Genomic DNA, 16,172 nt, shown 5'->3' with positions numbered 1-16,172 from the left:
AAAAATGAAAGGAGGGAATCTAATGTAATCAATAGCCCATTCAGTTCTTTTGTGTAGGAGTTAGCATTATTTAAACAATCAGACATACAGCAGATGATGACCAGGTCCTCTATTCTGTGTATTGTCACCTAAGGAACCTCTTTTGGTCACTGGATCTCTGACACCCGGGCAAGCAGCTGCCACTCGCTCCCTCCTTTAAGAAGCTGGAAATGGAAGGCTTGTTTAACTTCTCAAGTCAGAAGCCAAAATCCCTACTCTCTTCCCCAGTTGAAATTGAAATCGTGGCTGGCTATCTTTCTGCAAAAACGGAAGAGTGTAGAGGTATAAACACAAGACTGAGGCTTGTGTGGATATGTGCCACACTCTGTTTGCCTGGATAAAAACCTGGTGGGCTTGAGAAATCTCTCCCTCCTGAGAACGTGATCAGCCATAGCCTCTCTGAAAATAAAACAACATCCCCTTATATCTTCACCATCTTAGTCGGCCACCATTTGTGTTCTTATGTTTCTAAAATATCAGTCAGTAGTGAATGGCTAAAACAAATTATTTGAAAAAATAAAATTTTCTGCCATCGAGCTCAGATTAGAAGAGAGAATAAAGCGAAATGAAACAAAGACACTGGGAGGAACAAAGACACATATACATCATCCGGCCCAGCCCCCACTGCAAAAATCATGTGGCAATCTAAATTAAATTATAACTAATAGCAGCAGTTTTGTTCAAGTATCTCAAATTATCACTTTAGATGCTGAAGCTCAAGTGGTTTCCATGGCGATATTTTCTCTAGGAGATGTCAGCTACTATCTAATTTTTTTGTCCCTGATATATGACAACCTGAAGCTTTTAGTGCCTTTCATTTGGGGGGTTTTATGGTAGATAATCTCGATTTATTTTTATATGCATTTAAATGTGTGTTTTATTTGCAATTGGTTTCTGAGCCCAAAGTCTACAATTTTACATATTTTGAAACTTAGTAAATAAGAACCGTAACTATTTATCTCGTGTAGTGAAAAAAAAAAAAAAAAAAAGCTTCACTACTCCATCCTCTCCCTGCCTGCTCAACGGGACAAGTAAGAAATTTGAGGCTAAAGAACTCAAATCTCTCTTTAATATTCTGTTCTTACAACTGTCTTTTAAATCATGTATTTGTACTTCAGCACCTGCTTGGACACATCCTCGGGTAATTTCTCACATTCTATAAATGCGATCAACCATTAGATTCTGACAGTGATGTTTTAAAATACAATTTGCACTATTCATGATTTCACAAGTGTCCCATGATGGTAATAACCACTGTCTCTGTGCTGTTTGGGCCCATGAGGGACTCCGATCTAGAACCAAGGGAGTACCGGTCTTCAGTTCTCCTACAGTGTGGAGGCAGAGGTGACTGCATTGTTCGGCCGGTCCCGTCACTATGTGGAATTATCCTTTGTCAGATAAAATGTCCCTCATGCTCAGCTTTCGAAGCCAGACAAGTGCAGTCAGAAGCTTTTATATTAACCTTGGCTTCCCCAGGCAGGCCGCCAACCACAGTGAAAATAACTGGGCTAAATGAGTTCGTTGCCTTAAACCCACGCAGTCGTGTTGATGATTTGCTAGAACCAGTGTTGACCATGTACGGTGATGGGGAACCACTTCTCCTAGTCCTGCCCTTACCGTGTTTATTTTCATATCAGAAACAGTTCAGCTTAGTGTTTCACAAGTGGTTTCTGGAGCCAGTGTCCCAGCTCTACTGGCTTACTGGTCACGGGACCTCAGACAAGCTTTCAGCCTTCCCAAATGGGCTGAATATGCCAGGATCTCGAGGTTCCATATGGGGATGAATTGAGTTAATACGTGAAAAGGACTTAGGCAGCGCCTGACTTGTAGGAAGTGCTGTTACATTCCCTAAATAGCTTGCTCCTGAAATTTGAATTTCATGTACATTTACGTGTCATGCTCCACAATGGAAGGAAAACGCTTCCGGGTTGATTCTACCCACGGCTTGCTCTTCTGGGCCCTAATGTGAGGAGTCACCCAAATGATGAGTAATTTTATAATCCTAGAACTCAGAGGTTTACTACTCATCACACAGAAACAACCTACCTTATGACTGGGGGCCTTGTGTGACGTCCCTCGCCTCCTGGCAGGTGGGGTTCAGAATTTGCCCCCCGGCACTCAGGAGCCCCGTTCATCTCTGCTGCAAGGAAAGGGCACCCCCCCTCACTGCTGCACAGCACTCAGAATAAGAGGTGCAGGTCACCCTGTCTTTTGCTTTCCTGGTAAATCCCTCCAAGAATGCAGCAAAGGGAAGGGCAAAACGCCTTTGGAACCAGAATAAAGCATTCATGCTTTCTATTCTTTTGGGGGGAGGAAAGCATATTTTTACTCACCCAGTTCTAAGATCTGATCACTTTACTGTATATGTATAATTATGGGGAGCAACACCCCCCAGGCCTGCTCTTAAAAGTGTGTTTGCTATTTCCTTCCTTGCTTTCAACCTGAAGATGGAGGAAGAGGGAAAATGCCCCAGTACTGAGCTCTCAGATCGCTTCTCATGTGGCAAAGACAGTGTCCGTGTGTCGAGGGTGAATCTGACCCGTGTCTGAATATGTTTGGGGCCTATGATCTGTTTTCCTTCTCTGGGTGAGAAGGGCAGTAGGAGTGCACATAGGGCTCTGAAACCTCAGCCAGACTCTTCAACAAGCACGTGTGTGGGTGAAGAATCGCTCATCATCGATTCTTCCAGCAACATGTTCTGCCCCTCCTACACTGGGCAGGAAAGGGGAGGAGAACTAATCTCTAGGTGTGCAAAGGAGACCTGGTCTGTGCATGGTCAGTAGAATGGGGGTGGCCAGACAGACAAGAGGACATGAGCAAGGGAAGTAAGCAAAAATATACACGTTTCTGTGAGACACTGAATCAGAGCTGACGTAGTGCCATGCTTTCAGAGGTTATCGTCACGTTCTATTATTCGGAAATCCAGGAGAAATTGTATTGAATATAATCTTTGCCTATTTGATTCAAGTCTGGTCTTGAGACTGTTAATATCTAGAGTCTGATTTTTGTTTTGTTTTGTTTTGTTTTGTTTTGTTTTTTTGAAGTAGACTCCGTGCCCAACATGGGACTCAAATTCATGACCCCAAGATCAAGAGTCACGTGCTCTACCAACTGAACCAGCCAGTCTGTTTAGACCTACTCATGACATTTCCCAAATTATAGGTTCCTTGATACTGCCGCACCCCTGGAATGGCTCAGCTCTCGGAGCAGGCCGGGCGTGGGACGGAGCAGAATGGCGCACGTGTCGTCGTGAGCTTTGTGCTCTGGTCTCACTCACGCCTCTTGGTTTCCATGTTTCCCAATGTGCATTTCCCAGAGGATGTCGGGACCCTTCACAGTTGCCGTGAAATCATTTCAAATATATCTATCAAAATAGCAATTGCTGTGCTTGCCAGAATAAAACAGATCTGCCTCAAGCGGGAAGGACTCACACACACTAGGACAACCAGGCTTAAGTTATAAATAAAGCCATGAAAATAGGGGTGCTCACGCAAGAACCAGAGCCCTGCCCGTTGAATTCTGTAAGGAGTCCTCTTGCACCTGAGGGTTTCCCACTAGTCATTTCTGATAATCGCCAAAGACTAGTGGACACAGGAACCACTGGTGCCTTTCCGTAGTCAATGTGCTCATTTCCTTTATTGGGAGAATAAGCTGCTGCCTTGCTGTAAGGGTTGAGTCGAGCTTAGGTAGCTGACTTCCAAAATTAGACCTGCACCGGAGACTTGATTATTAGAGGAGGCTACAGAAACATTTGCATACATAGCTCTGAATGGACTGATTTTAACAAACATCTCCTTAGCTCTTGCTTCTCGTCTACACTACGTGTCCTTGGGACCACACACATAATTAGGACTGGCACCTGCCTGTACGAGGAAGCCTACCATGTAAGGGGGATGAGAATTCAGACTGATCACCCTTGACAAGAGTGCCAGACACGTGGCCGAGGATAGTTTTAGGAAAGAGGTGAGACTTGGTGGACACAGAGAGGAGAGGCAAGGTGGATGTGAGAAGGCCACATGGATGAGCAAGGACACGTCGACCTGAAGCATCAGGAATGGAACAGTGGTCCTGGCAGGGAAGAAGCAGGAGAGAAATTCAGCTCAAAGGAGGCCTCCCTCCCCCTGCCAAGGAGTTTGGATTTGAAACCAAAGGCAATCCTGGGATATTTTTAAATGTTCTCTTCTAAGTCTTGTTGTTCTTCTCAGGTCATCTTGGGTCATCCCCACACCTTCCACTACTGTTTGTTTAGTACTTCAGGGGAACTTCAGGGGAACCACAGAGGCATATCCGTATCTCTAGACATCTGTGTTTCTCTGCAGTTTTGTGGCGAGGACGTAAAACCATAAAGTGTGTTTTGAAGCAGAGAGAAACTGTGCTACTTTCTACCATCCACACTGCAGGAAGCAGAAAAGCAAACAGTTTCATAGTATCATGAATATCACACAATAGAATAGTAACAAAATTGTCACTGTAATTTTTTGTCTCCATGCTTCATATATTTTGAAGGGTCATATTATTTAAAAGTGGTGGAGAGATTTCTGTGTTTATCGAAAGGAGGTGAGAAACAGGAGCCACTTGTAAAACAGCAAACGTCCAGCAGATCTCTCCATCTGAGTGTCCCGTAAGCACCTCAAACTCAGTACATCCAAGACAAACCAGATTTTTCTCCCACATCCCCTAAAAAGATTCCTCCTCCCATAGTCCTGCCCAAGCTAATATGTCTGAACGCTGGGACTTCCTCACCTGGCTGTCTCTTCCCAGCCCTCAAAAGGCCAGATGGGGAAGACGGTTGACTTTGGAATTAATCCTGCCGGATTTCCAATCCCAGCTGAGCCGCTTACAAGCATCCTTGGGCTTTCTTAGTATCTGTGTTTTAATCAAACCGACAGATCTGAGTAGCACTGATGGCCAAGCTGATTTGAAATATGATGCATCCAGGAAAGAATAATCTTCCTGGTCTGAAGTAAGAATATCAACTTGAAGAGAGAAAGGGTTAAATAGCATTTGCTGGTAGAATCTGAAATCTCTCTTTTTTTGGTTGCCCTATTTGCTAGGGAAAAGAAGAAGGAAGGCTCTACCTACTTTTCTTTTGTTTTTTTTGTTTTGTTTTGTTTTGTTTTTAATTTTAGTTATTTGTTTGACAGAGAGAGCCGAAGCAGGGTGAGCGGGAGAGAAAGAGGCAAACTCCCTGCTGAGCGGGGAGCCTGACGCGGGGCTCCATCCCAGGACCCTGGGATCTTGACCTGAGCAGAAGGCAGACACTTAACCCACCGAGCCACGCAGGCGCCCCTTGACCTACTTTTCATCATTATCCTGGGAATCCTCAGAAGTATAGAGCTCGAGGATGAGCCTTGGAAAACCTGAGTCCTCAGTGAGATTCTCCTTGAATCATAACATAAGCCTGTTTCCTCAGTGTGTACACATTGAATTATGCCAAACAACTACTTTAATTTTTTTTAAATATCTCATTGATGCCGTCCGGTAGCCAGGGCTCTGACTACACTAGGTAGTCTGCTGAAGGAGAAGCTGCTTCTGTTGGAATATTTGCCTTAAACCTTAGCCTCTCGAGCAGAAGTTCAGCGAATGTGAAGTCCACTTCGAAGCTGAATTGGCTGGTATGGATAATGATAGATATTCTGCTGACCTATAGAAAGACTTCAGGATCTATTTGCCCTGTGTGTCCTTGAAACGTATCTTAGAGAAGATTGAAATTGAATACCACTGGTTCTTTTTTTTTTTTTTTTTTTTTTTTTACAATAGGGAAAGAGACAAATTTCATTAGGCAGTTTATATTCTCAACTCTTAGGAAATTTTACCGCCTTACCAATTCCTGACACATACTATGTTTTATTAGAGCCATGTAAAGTATTAGTTTAAAGAAACGGTTACTTTGTAAGCTAATGCTAGAAGCTATTAAAAGCTCTACGAAAATAATCAGTGTGACCAGTTGTGAATGGGATAAAAGTGAATAGGAGGCAGATTTCAGCCAAACATAAGAAAAAGTCTCCTCATACGTAATTGCTATCCATTTTTCCAGCTCCGATCGTTCTGAGATTCTCTAATATTCCTCCAAAGGATTTATGGTGCTTCTCTGGGCCTCGTGTCAGGGAGAACAGCCAAGCCCGGGGCAGAGGTGCTGTGATCTTGTGGAAACAATAACAAGATGGGTCTGTCTGAAACCGACATCTCATCTGCGCAAACAGGAAGTGTATGAAGAAATATGCACCGGGGCGCCTGGCTGGCTCAGTCGGTAGAGCGTCCGACTCTTGGTCTAAGGGTTGTGAGTTCAAGCCCCATGTTGGGCATGGAGCCTATTAAAAAAAAAAAAAAGAAAAGAAAGAAAAAGAAAGAAAAAGAAGTACACATTGAATTTGGGGGTTTGATATATCCTTGACTCTTACTCTTGACTTTCTCATGTCTTCCTCTGCAGCCAGTGCTGATTTTCCATATAACCCAGGACAAGGCCAAGCTATAAGAAATGGAGTCAACAGAAACTCGGCTATCATTGGAGGTGGGTGATGTTTAGAACAGGCTTTCACGTAGCTGCTCACCTGTGGAAAGTAATAATTTTCAATAAAATCATAGTTGTTAAAAAAAAGTCATGTAAATTTTTACTTGATTCATTTTGCTATTTAAATATGATTTAAGATTGTAGCATATGGATGTGGAGACACCTGGCTACTTTTTAATGCTGCCCTGTAAATAAAGGAGGGGTGCTGAGCTAGCCAGCACCTGACCAGGCAGGTGGGACGTCGTGCAGTAGCCAGGATGTCCGTATCCCACCGCTCTTTTCCATTCTGATTCCCTCCCCTCCCAGATGGCCCAGGATAACTTACTACAAAAGTGGGAAGGACTATGCCAGTCTGGTTTGAGTTGTCTTAATAAAACTCATCAGAAAATTAATAAGCCAGTGTATGTGAAGTATTCTAGCCTCCTTTCTCACCATGGACAGCTGCAGAAGGATTGAACTCTCCTAACACAGTCTGTCCTATCTGGGTCAGCACTGACAGCCCTGTTGCCCACTGCCTTCTTCTCCGCCTGCGCCTTTTGTCTTAGTTCATAAGGATGTTTCCTGCATGTCCCAGTATAGCTAATATTGTAAACATATCAAGGATTTTAAACCCAGCCAATCATCCTGGCTTAGCCAGTAGGTTTCCTTTCCACATGGAGATAGTAGATGCCTGTAAGAAATATATGTGACTATTAAACTAGAATACATTCAGAATGCTGCTTAAATCACATTGTCCAGAGTTCTGGTGTAATCTTATCAAGGTCTCTATCCTCACTGATTTTTGCTTTTTTAAGATCAACTTTATTGAAGTGTAATATGCACTTACTCAAATGAAACAAACACGCACTTACTCAAATGTCTCAAACACGCTTGAGACAAACACGCACACCCATCCATAACCACCACCACAATCAAGATAGAGAACATTGCCATCCGCAGAAAGCGCTTTGTGTCCACCCTTTCCCCCGCCCCGGTCCCAACCAAGGCAACCTCTGATTTGTTTTTTGTCATGTAGATTACTTTTTACCTCCTGTAGAATTTCGTACAAATGGAATCATATAGTACGTCATCTGTGGTGCCTTACTTCTTTGGCTCAACAGAGTGTTTTTGAGATCTGTCCACATTGTTGCACGTATCGATAGTCTGTTCTTTATTGTTAAGCTGTATTCTATTGTACGAATGTATTATCATTCGTTTTATCGCATTCATTTTATCTACTCACCTGTTGCTGTTTGGTTTGTTTCCAGATTGGAGCTATTTTGAATAAAACTGCTATGACTATTCTTGTTGAAGTCTTATGTGAACATAAGTTTTCATTTCTCTTTAGTAATTCCTAGGAGTACAATTACTGGGTGTTATAGAAAGTGGATATTAAACTTTATAAGAAATTGCTATCCAGTTTTCCAAAAATGGTTGAACCACTTTACATTCCCATAATTAATGTCTGGGAGGTTAGGTTTGCTCCACAATCTTATTAATACTTGGTATTTTCAGTCTTCTTGATTTTAGCCACACTAGTGGGTGAGTAGTGGTACCTCACTGTGGTTTTACTGTTCGGTTATCTGATGACCAATCATTTTGAGCATGTTTTCATGTGCTTATTGCCATTTGTAAATCTTTTGTGAAGCGTCTGTGTAAAACTCCTTCGCCATCTTTTAACTGGATTGTTTGACTTCTTCTTTGGAGTTATAACAGTTGTTTATATTCTAGATAGTTTAAGTCCTTTGTCAGACATCTGTATTGTGAATATTTTCTTCCAGTCTGTGACATGCCTTTTCATTTTCTTAAGTGGTATTTTTTGAAAAGCAAGACAGTAAAATTTTGATAAAGCCCAATTTTTCACATCTTTTTATAGTTTGTGATTTTTTAAAGTTCTGTCTTTAAAAACATGCCTGTTCAAGGTTGTGAAGATTTTTTCCAGTGTTTTCTTCTAGAACTTTTATAGCTTTGGTTTCTCTTAGTAATAATCACTTTGAGTTGGTACATAGTGTGCTATAAAGGTCAAAGCCATTATTTTCCAAACGAATATCTAGTTATTCCAAGACTGTTTGTTGAAAAGACTATATTTTCCAAATTTAATTTCCTTGGCATTTTTGCCTAAATTCAATAAACGATGTATGTGTATGTCTGTTTTCTGAGCTGCATCCTGTTTTGTTGATATATTACATATATATATAATTAATCTAGGGAGTAAGATATATATATTTTAGTATATATAATATATATATATATATATTACTAGGGAGGAGGGAAAGGGACAAAAGCACCCTACTGTTGTTGAGATATATATCTATATCTATATATTTATATCTATAGATATATATCTCAATATCTTTCTTTACCCAATATCATGTTTGTTTTATTGTTTTACCTTTATATTTAGCCTTAAGATGGCAACATACATCCTGCAGTTACTTCTTTTTTGTTTTTCAAAATTATGTTGGCTATTTTGGATCTTTGCATTGTTATATAAAATTTAGAATCAACTTGTAGATTTCTACCAAAAAAAAAAGTTTGCTGTGATTTTTGGTGGGATTGCATTAGATCTGTAAATGGATATCTAAACAATATTTAGTACTTCAGTTCTTAAACATGGTCTCTCCACCCATTTATTGACATCTCTAATTTCTGTCAGTGAGGTCTGATGGCCTTGAGTACACAGCCTCGAACAGCTGTGTTCAGGTTGTTTTATTATAAATGGTATCATTTTATTACTTTTTAAAATTCTTATTACTTTATTACTTTTAATGTTTTTCCAAGTATTTCTTGCTAGTATATAAAAACACAATTGATTTTTGTATATTGACTTTGTATCCTGTGACCTTGCTAAATTTACTGTTAGTTCTAGAAGCTTTTTTTTTTTTTACATATTTCTTAGGATTTTCTACAGATAATCATGTCACCTGAGAATAAAGAAAATTTTTACTTCTTCCCAATCTGCATTTTTTTATTTCTTTTTTATTCGTTTTATTGCACTGGCTCGGGGCTTCCAGTATACTGAGAGAGCTGACATTCTTCCATTGTTCCCTATTTTAGAGAAAATCTGTTTATTCTTTTAGTATTGAGTAAGGTATTAGCTGTGGGTTTCTCATAGATGCCCTTTATCAGGCTGAGAAAGTTCCCTCCTACTGGTAGTTTCTGAGACGCTTTATAATGAATGGAGGTCGAAGCTTGCTCTGTGCCTTTTCTCCTGTATTTCTTCAATGTGGCAAATTACATCGCTTTATTTTTTTAATGTTAAACCGATCTTGCATTCCTGGAAGTAACACCACTTCATCACAATATATTCTTTCCCCTGATGGCTAGATTTGCTTTGATTTTATAGAAGAGGACTATTGCTCTGTAGTTTTGTTTTCTTGTGATATATTTGTCTGGTCTTGGTATCAGGATAATGCTGGGCTCCTACAACAGGTTGAGCAGTATTTCCTCCTTGTCTAATTGTCTATCAATTCCTAAGAGAAGAGCACCGAAATTTCCAAATGTCACTGTGAATTGCTCTCATTTCCTTTCAGTCCTGTCCATTCCTGTTGCTGTTGTTTGGAGTGTTGTGTTTTGTATGGGGGAGGGTGGTGTTTGAGAGAAGCCGGGGGCCGTGGGGAAGGGAGTGTTGGGATGGATACAAGGGCTGTTTAATCGCCGGTGCTTCTCCTGTCTCCCCCAGGCGTCATCGCTGTGGTGATTTTCACCATTCTCTGCACCTTGGTCTTCCTCATCCGCTACATGTTCCGCCACAAGGGCACCTACCACACCAACGAGGCAAAGGGAGCAGAGTCAGCAGAGAGCGCCGATGCTGCCATCATGAACAACGACCCCAATTTCACAGAGACCATTGACGAGAGCAAAAAGGAATGGCTCATCTGAGGGGTGGCTAGTTGGCTGTGGGAGAGGGAGGGGCGAGTTACTAGGGAGGAGGGAAAGGGACAAAAGCACCCTACTTCATACTCTTGAGCACATCCTTAAAATATCAGCACAAGTTGGGGGAGGCAAGCAACAGAAAATTCTGGAGATGAATCGCCACACAAAAAAAATACTTTTTAATATTTCTTTATAGCTGAGTTTCCCCTTCTATATCAACTCAAAATAACATAAAAAATGCTTTTAGAGTTTAAGAAATGGTTGAAATTTGTAGGTAATACCGTCTTATTTTGTGTGTGTTTAGAGGTGTTCTAAAAACCCATGGTAACAGGGCAAGTTTTCTACATTTTTAAGAGCCCTTAGAATGTGGATATTTTTTCTTGAGAAAAGCTGATGCACACGGCCTCCAGCATTCTCTTCCTTTTGCATATAGTCAATTTTTAATGGGCTATCTTAGTAATAGTTCGTGTTCATACAGTATTTCTTTTGGTGTCCTGTAAATTGGAAAAGGGAAGGAAGGGAAGAAGAGAAGCTATTATTTGCCACTTCTTAAAGAGCCCTCAGTCGGTGCCGGTTCTCTGAGAGTTCCCGCCTGAAGCAGTTGAAGGAAGAGAGCACGTGGGCCCCTGCTGCGTGACAACAGAACCAGCACAACGGAGAGAAGCATTAAGAACCAGGGGAAGTCATTTTATACTGGGATTGTTGGTTTGCTCTTTCATCAGATTCTACAGGCTAATACTGTTCCTTGTGTGTAGTCCTAGACCTGTTCACTCCCTGTGACTGTCAGCTAGAATCCAGCGGTGATCAGCTGTTACAAAAGGTTTCTCCTCTGCTTTACCTGCAACATGTTCGGTCACATTGTATGTGGGGGGAGCACCTCAGTGGGGAATTAGAGCCAGATGTTATGATTTGTTTACTCTGTTTCTTTTATAGTTGTAGCAAGAGTATGGACGCTCTCTAGTGAATGCATAAATTAGGTTGCTCTTCTTAATTTGCTTTAAATCTCTAGTTTTGAAGCCCCTGTGACAAAATCCTAGTAGACCAGGTCCTCTGAATGGACATACCACAATAAAGCCAAGTTATGCTTGCTGCCAGTATTGCTTTACTCGGAATCGTATGGAAAACACTGCCGTACTTTACGTCATCTCCGTGTGTTACTGTCCCATCCTGAATAAACACACGGCACACTGGACGCAGGCACGACTTTGACAGAATATCTCAGCCTCAGGTTCATCACAAACCTGAGAACTGATTGTTGCTTCTCAGAGAGTGGACGCACGTAGCTGGCCACACCTCAGTCTGATCGGGAATCTTGACCATTAGCTCCTTGATTTTATTTAAAAATGATACTTTGTGTGTGAACAAATGGGACAAATCTCCTATTGGAGCATCCAAAAAATAATTTTATTTATTTATTTGTAAAAGTTACACGGAAGTTATTTCTAGAATGACTACCATTTATGATCATTATAGTTCAGGCTCTTAATAAGTACTTTTAAAATTTTTTTTCAGACTCCAACATTTTGAGGAATTAAAAAGGATCCCTTTTTTCCTTCTTCTCCTGGAAGGGGGTAAGATGAGGTCAAAAAGGTATTGTTGCTATTTTTCTGACAGTGTGCCTCAATGATATGGAAATTCTAGTTTGTTAGGTTTATGTATACATATTTTTCAAAATTCTCGGTATGCCTAACTTGTTGGAGGATCTCAGCTTCTTGGGTGATGAAAAATATTATCTAGAGTTGCCAATGGCATGTTGTACCAGTACGTGAGACACATTCCAAAGGAGACACTGAACCAGTTAATTCAAGGTAACAGAACTGAAGGGAATCCCCTTTTACAGTTGCTGACCTCAGCCACGATCATGAACACCCTTAACTTAAAAAGGTCTTGATCATTATTCCATAATACACATTGTTAAATGAAAAGTATGTGGTATGACTAAACAGCTGAACAATATAACGTTTACGAATGACATTTTCAAAACAAAGGCTATTTATTTAACCAAGATGACTACCATGAAGGGTTCTTCCATGTATTGTCAAATTACAGAAGCAAATTTTAAGCATTATGTTTAGTAGGAATGTTTCTGATTTTTCAAACCTATTTTATAGGAATTACTTTTACAGTTAACCAGTAATGCCAGATGGAATTGATTACTTCATGCATTTCCCATGAGAGCTTTAATCTTTATGCATTGTCTCTGCACTTTCCCTTTCTTCCCAAAATGATTAAGGGGTCAAAATGAGGAAAAATAGCCCCTGACACTAAAATGTTCTCACCCTTTCTGTTCGCTCTCTTCTCCCCATTTTCCTGCCACAAAAGGTGAAAAATAAAACCCAACACTACTCTCACCAAATTTGCAAGCCCAGGGCACTGGAACGACTAGAGGGATCAGTGGGTCTCCCGTGTCACCCTCATTAAGACTGACGTAGGACACAGTCCCTGCCCTTTAGGGGGTTACAGTCTGGCCAGCAGATAAGACACCAAAAGGTGGGTAAGGTATTAAGTAACTAAGTTAAGTGCCCAGTGAGTGCTGGAAGTCCTCGGCTTCTCTTTGGAACTGCGCTCTTCACCAGAAGTCCTAAGTGTCTCTGTGAAGGCCACATCCAGTACATTCTAAATGGTAAATAATGTATGTGAAGATAAGGAAGCATCTCTTTTTTCCAGCTCCTTCCCTTGAAAGCTCAACACAGTGCAGCCTGGACCGCCATGACATTGTGACCCAAAGCAAGATTTGTCAATCATAGCCCACACAATCTTGAGCTCTTCTATCCAAGGACATGATCAATCGAGTCCAAAGAGGCTGGTGGTAGCCTCTTTAAATAATAAGAACAGACTAAACAGAAACCAAAAAAGAAAAATTTTTAGAAACAAGAGGCTTCTGTAAAGTTTCAGGAGAAGCTGGTGGCTGACCAAGCGTGGTTGGTGCAGGAGGCATCCTCTGTGTGTAAAGCATCTAGGTTTTGGGAAGGTGGGAGCAGGGCTTTGAAAGCAAGATCAGTGCCATTCTCAGCTCTCAAAATAACGTGTTCCCCAGCGCCCAAGGAAACTAGCTCAGGAGGTAAGAAATTATATTTCAAGTTCTGCTCTGAACCTTCTTAATCCAGAAGGCTATGTTTCCCCTTGTGACTTCCAACCAACTGCTCAAAAAAAAAAAAAAAAAAAAAAAAGAGAGAGAGAGAGAGATACTTGTTCTGTGGAAGTTTTTATTAAGAAGCTAGAAACAAGGGTTCGGAGTGCCTTAGTTGGACAATTTCCTACTGGCCTGTGTTTGCTAAACAAGCATCCTTTACTAACAGGAGCAGGGATTCAGAGGCACAGGAAAAACAATTGGCATGAGCCAAAGAGGAGATCTTAGGTTATTGCTGAATGTCTGTGGAGCAGCCCCCAGAAGCCAGCAGAAAGCTGGGCACCAAGACAAACCATAGGAAGAACCTACAGACAAAGTAGCTACCGGATATGAAAATGCAGTGTCAGTGTTTGTCCAGAAGAAACTTTTATTTCCTTCTGTAACAGGATCCTTTTCAATCGTCCCCTTTGCTCTTTTTCTCCCTTCCTTTCTTGTATGGTGTAAACCTTTTAATGGTACCTTTGTGCCTCCAAATGGTAAGCACCTGATTTAAGACTCTTAATATTGTTTCCTTTTCATCATCCTGTCAACCGGTTTTCAAAAAGAGAGGCAGCAGTTATTACACTGAATTCCAGTTAGCCAGCCAAAATAGGCCCCACATTACTAGGGACAGTAGAACAAACTCATCCTGAAACAGAGGAGAAACAAACAGCATGTCTAGCTGACTTGGGCTAAAACCAATGGGCGCCATGTTTAAAGCGATATCTTGGTGACGGTGAACCCTGAGAATCTGCTGATAAGAGTCCTAACCCTTTCTCTCTCCCTGACTTGCTACATGACCTTGGTCAAGCCACTGAACCTCGGTCCCTCTGTGCCCTGTATTGAAGATACAGTTGTTTTGCCGACTCAATAACACAAATTGTGAGGTGCCATTGCTTCTTGACGGCAGGAGACTTTGACCCCCACATATAAAGGCCCAAGTCAACGGAGCCTACTTGAAGACTTACTTTCTGGCCTGTGGTTCTTAGTCCCACTGAAGAAACAACATGGCCACATCCGGGAGTGTGCATATATAGGACGCAATTGCTGTACAACTGTTCAATTATTAATCCAGGAGATGCCCGAGAACTAACCTGTCAACCCTGGGAGATGCGACAGCCAAAGGCCAGAGAAATCAGAACTTCCTGTGCACAAAGTCCCAAGTTTCCACCCAGATATGACTGACAGCTTACACACGCCACCGGAGCCGCCGGGCTGGCTCACACATAAGACAACACGAGAAACAAATACAATTATTTTGCGTAGCCTAGTGGCACCGTCCCTACGCCACACATACCCTGCACGATAATGTTGGTGACTGTAGACTAGATTTCTTCCACAGCAGTATTTTCTGGATACTGGTGGTATGTAAAACCCATTGTCAATGAAATAGGGAAACCATATTAAAAAGTTGATTGTCTCCGTGGAGCGAAGACTGGCAGAAGGTAGTAAAGATAACTGAGTACACGGGAACTCCTATCCAACACGCATTTACAAGTTCACTTCCCCGATGAAAATGTGCTTCCAGAGAGGCTTTACGAAGATAGTCTGCAATGTTTCCAAGGCTCGGTTTATTTTAAATAGCAACTGCTGGGTTCTAACGTGGCTATGAAGACATCCCCTCAAACAGGCCAAGAAACCATTCGGATGTTACTGATTCTAAGTTCGGTTGGGTTTTTACGATTTTTTCAGTGAGCATGGTGACTGCGGAGGTCAGGGTCACGGAAAGCTGGGCTAAGTACTCTTTCTGTAAAGTCGATTAGGACTCCACCCTGTGAAATGACACAAAAGTTCACTCTCTAAAAGCAACAGCATGTAACATAGAATGGAAGAAGGAAACTGTGTATGTATGCCTAATATTCTTTGTGAATGTCTTTCATTTAACTGAAATTATATTAGAAACCAGATTGATAAATAAAAAATCCAAAATAGTTTTAATTATCCTAAAAAGCGATCCTTTGTGTTTTGTTCCACATGATTCTCTTAGAAGCAATTTTCAACCTTCAGCAAAGAAAATTCCAAACACTGAAATATACATCTGTTGGGAATATAATCTTCCCCAAAGTTGCAGAGATGCAGTCGCTCCTCACAGAGGGGTCTTCGGCAGATGGCTTCATGATTAACCTTTTCTGGCCACCACCCCCCAACCTCCCTGGTTTTCTTAAAGTAGCATAATGGATATTGGCTTCGTGTTTTGGATTAATTTACACAGAGCTTGATAAAATGTGGTTAGAGTTAAGTGATGTCCAGAATACATTCTGAGCCTTGTTTGGAATGAGGGAGTAACACTGGCTACTGGACAAATGGATTCAGGCCAATCAAACAACAGAAGTTTACAACGTGTCTGGAGGCTCGCGTCTTTTCTAAATGCACGTGCATTAAAAGCCGTGGTCCTAAGTTATCACTCCCACTTGCTGCTGTTCAGCTAACATTGGGAAACCATTTGCTTTTAATCAATTCTCAGTGAAGCATTTAAATGTACACCAAATAAGCGTGAGGTCCAGTTAAAAGCCCAGCCTCTCTGTTTTTTAGCAATTCCCAAGGCCAGTCTTACAGAATCGACCCTCCAGTCTTCCAGAAAGTTATGCCATGAGGTTCTTGGTAATGATCCTGCTTTACGACTGTGACCCAACAGGTGGAGGGAAATGTCATCAAGTC

General features: G+C 41.4%; 1 protein-coding gene across 2 annotated transcripts in view; it reads left to right on the top strand.

Moving 5' to 3' along the window:
* The window catches only part of CNTNAP2 (contactin associated protein 2), a 1,871,860-nt gene extending 1,856,396 nt beyond the window's left edge, over positions 1-15,464 (top strand). For both annotated transcript variants that reach the window (XM_045792416.2, XM_087860735.1), the window contains 2 exons: positions 6,470-6,550; positions 10,212-15,464. In XM_045792416.2, the coding sequence (XP_045648372.2) occupies positions 6,470-6,550; positions 10,212-10,411 (281 nt within the window). In that variant the 3' untranslated portion in view covers positions 10,412-15,464. The remainder of the gene's footprint in view (positions 1-6,469; positions 6,551-10,211) is intronic.
* Positions 15,465-16,172: the final 708 nt, after the last annotated feature.

This window comes from Ursus americanus, chromosome 3, assembly GCF_024610735.1.
Source record: "Ursus americanus isolate L20-20 chromosome 3, mUrsAme1.1.p, whole genome shotgun sequence".
NCBI lineage: Eukaryota > Metazoa > Chordata > Mammalia > Carnivora > Ursidae > Ursus > Ursus americanus.
This window is presented reverse-complemented; position numbering and strand designations above follow the sequence as displayed.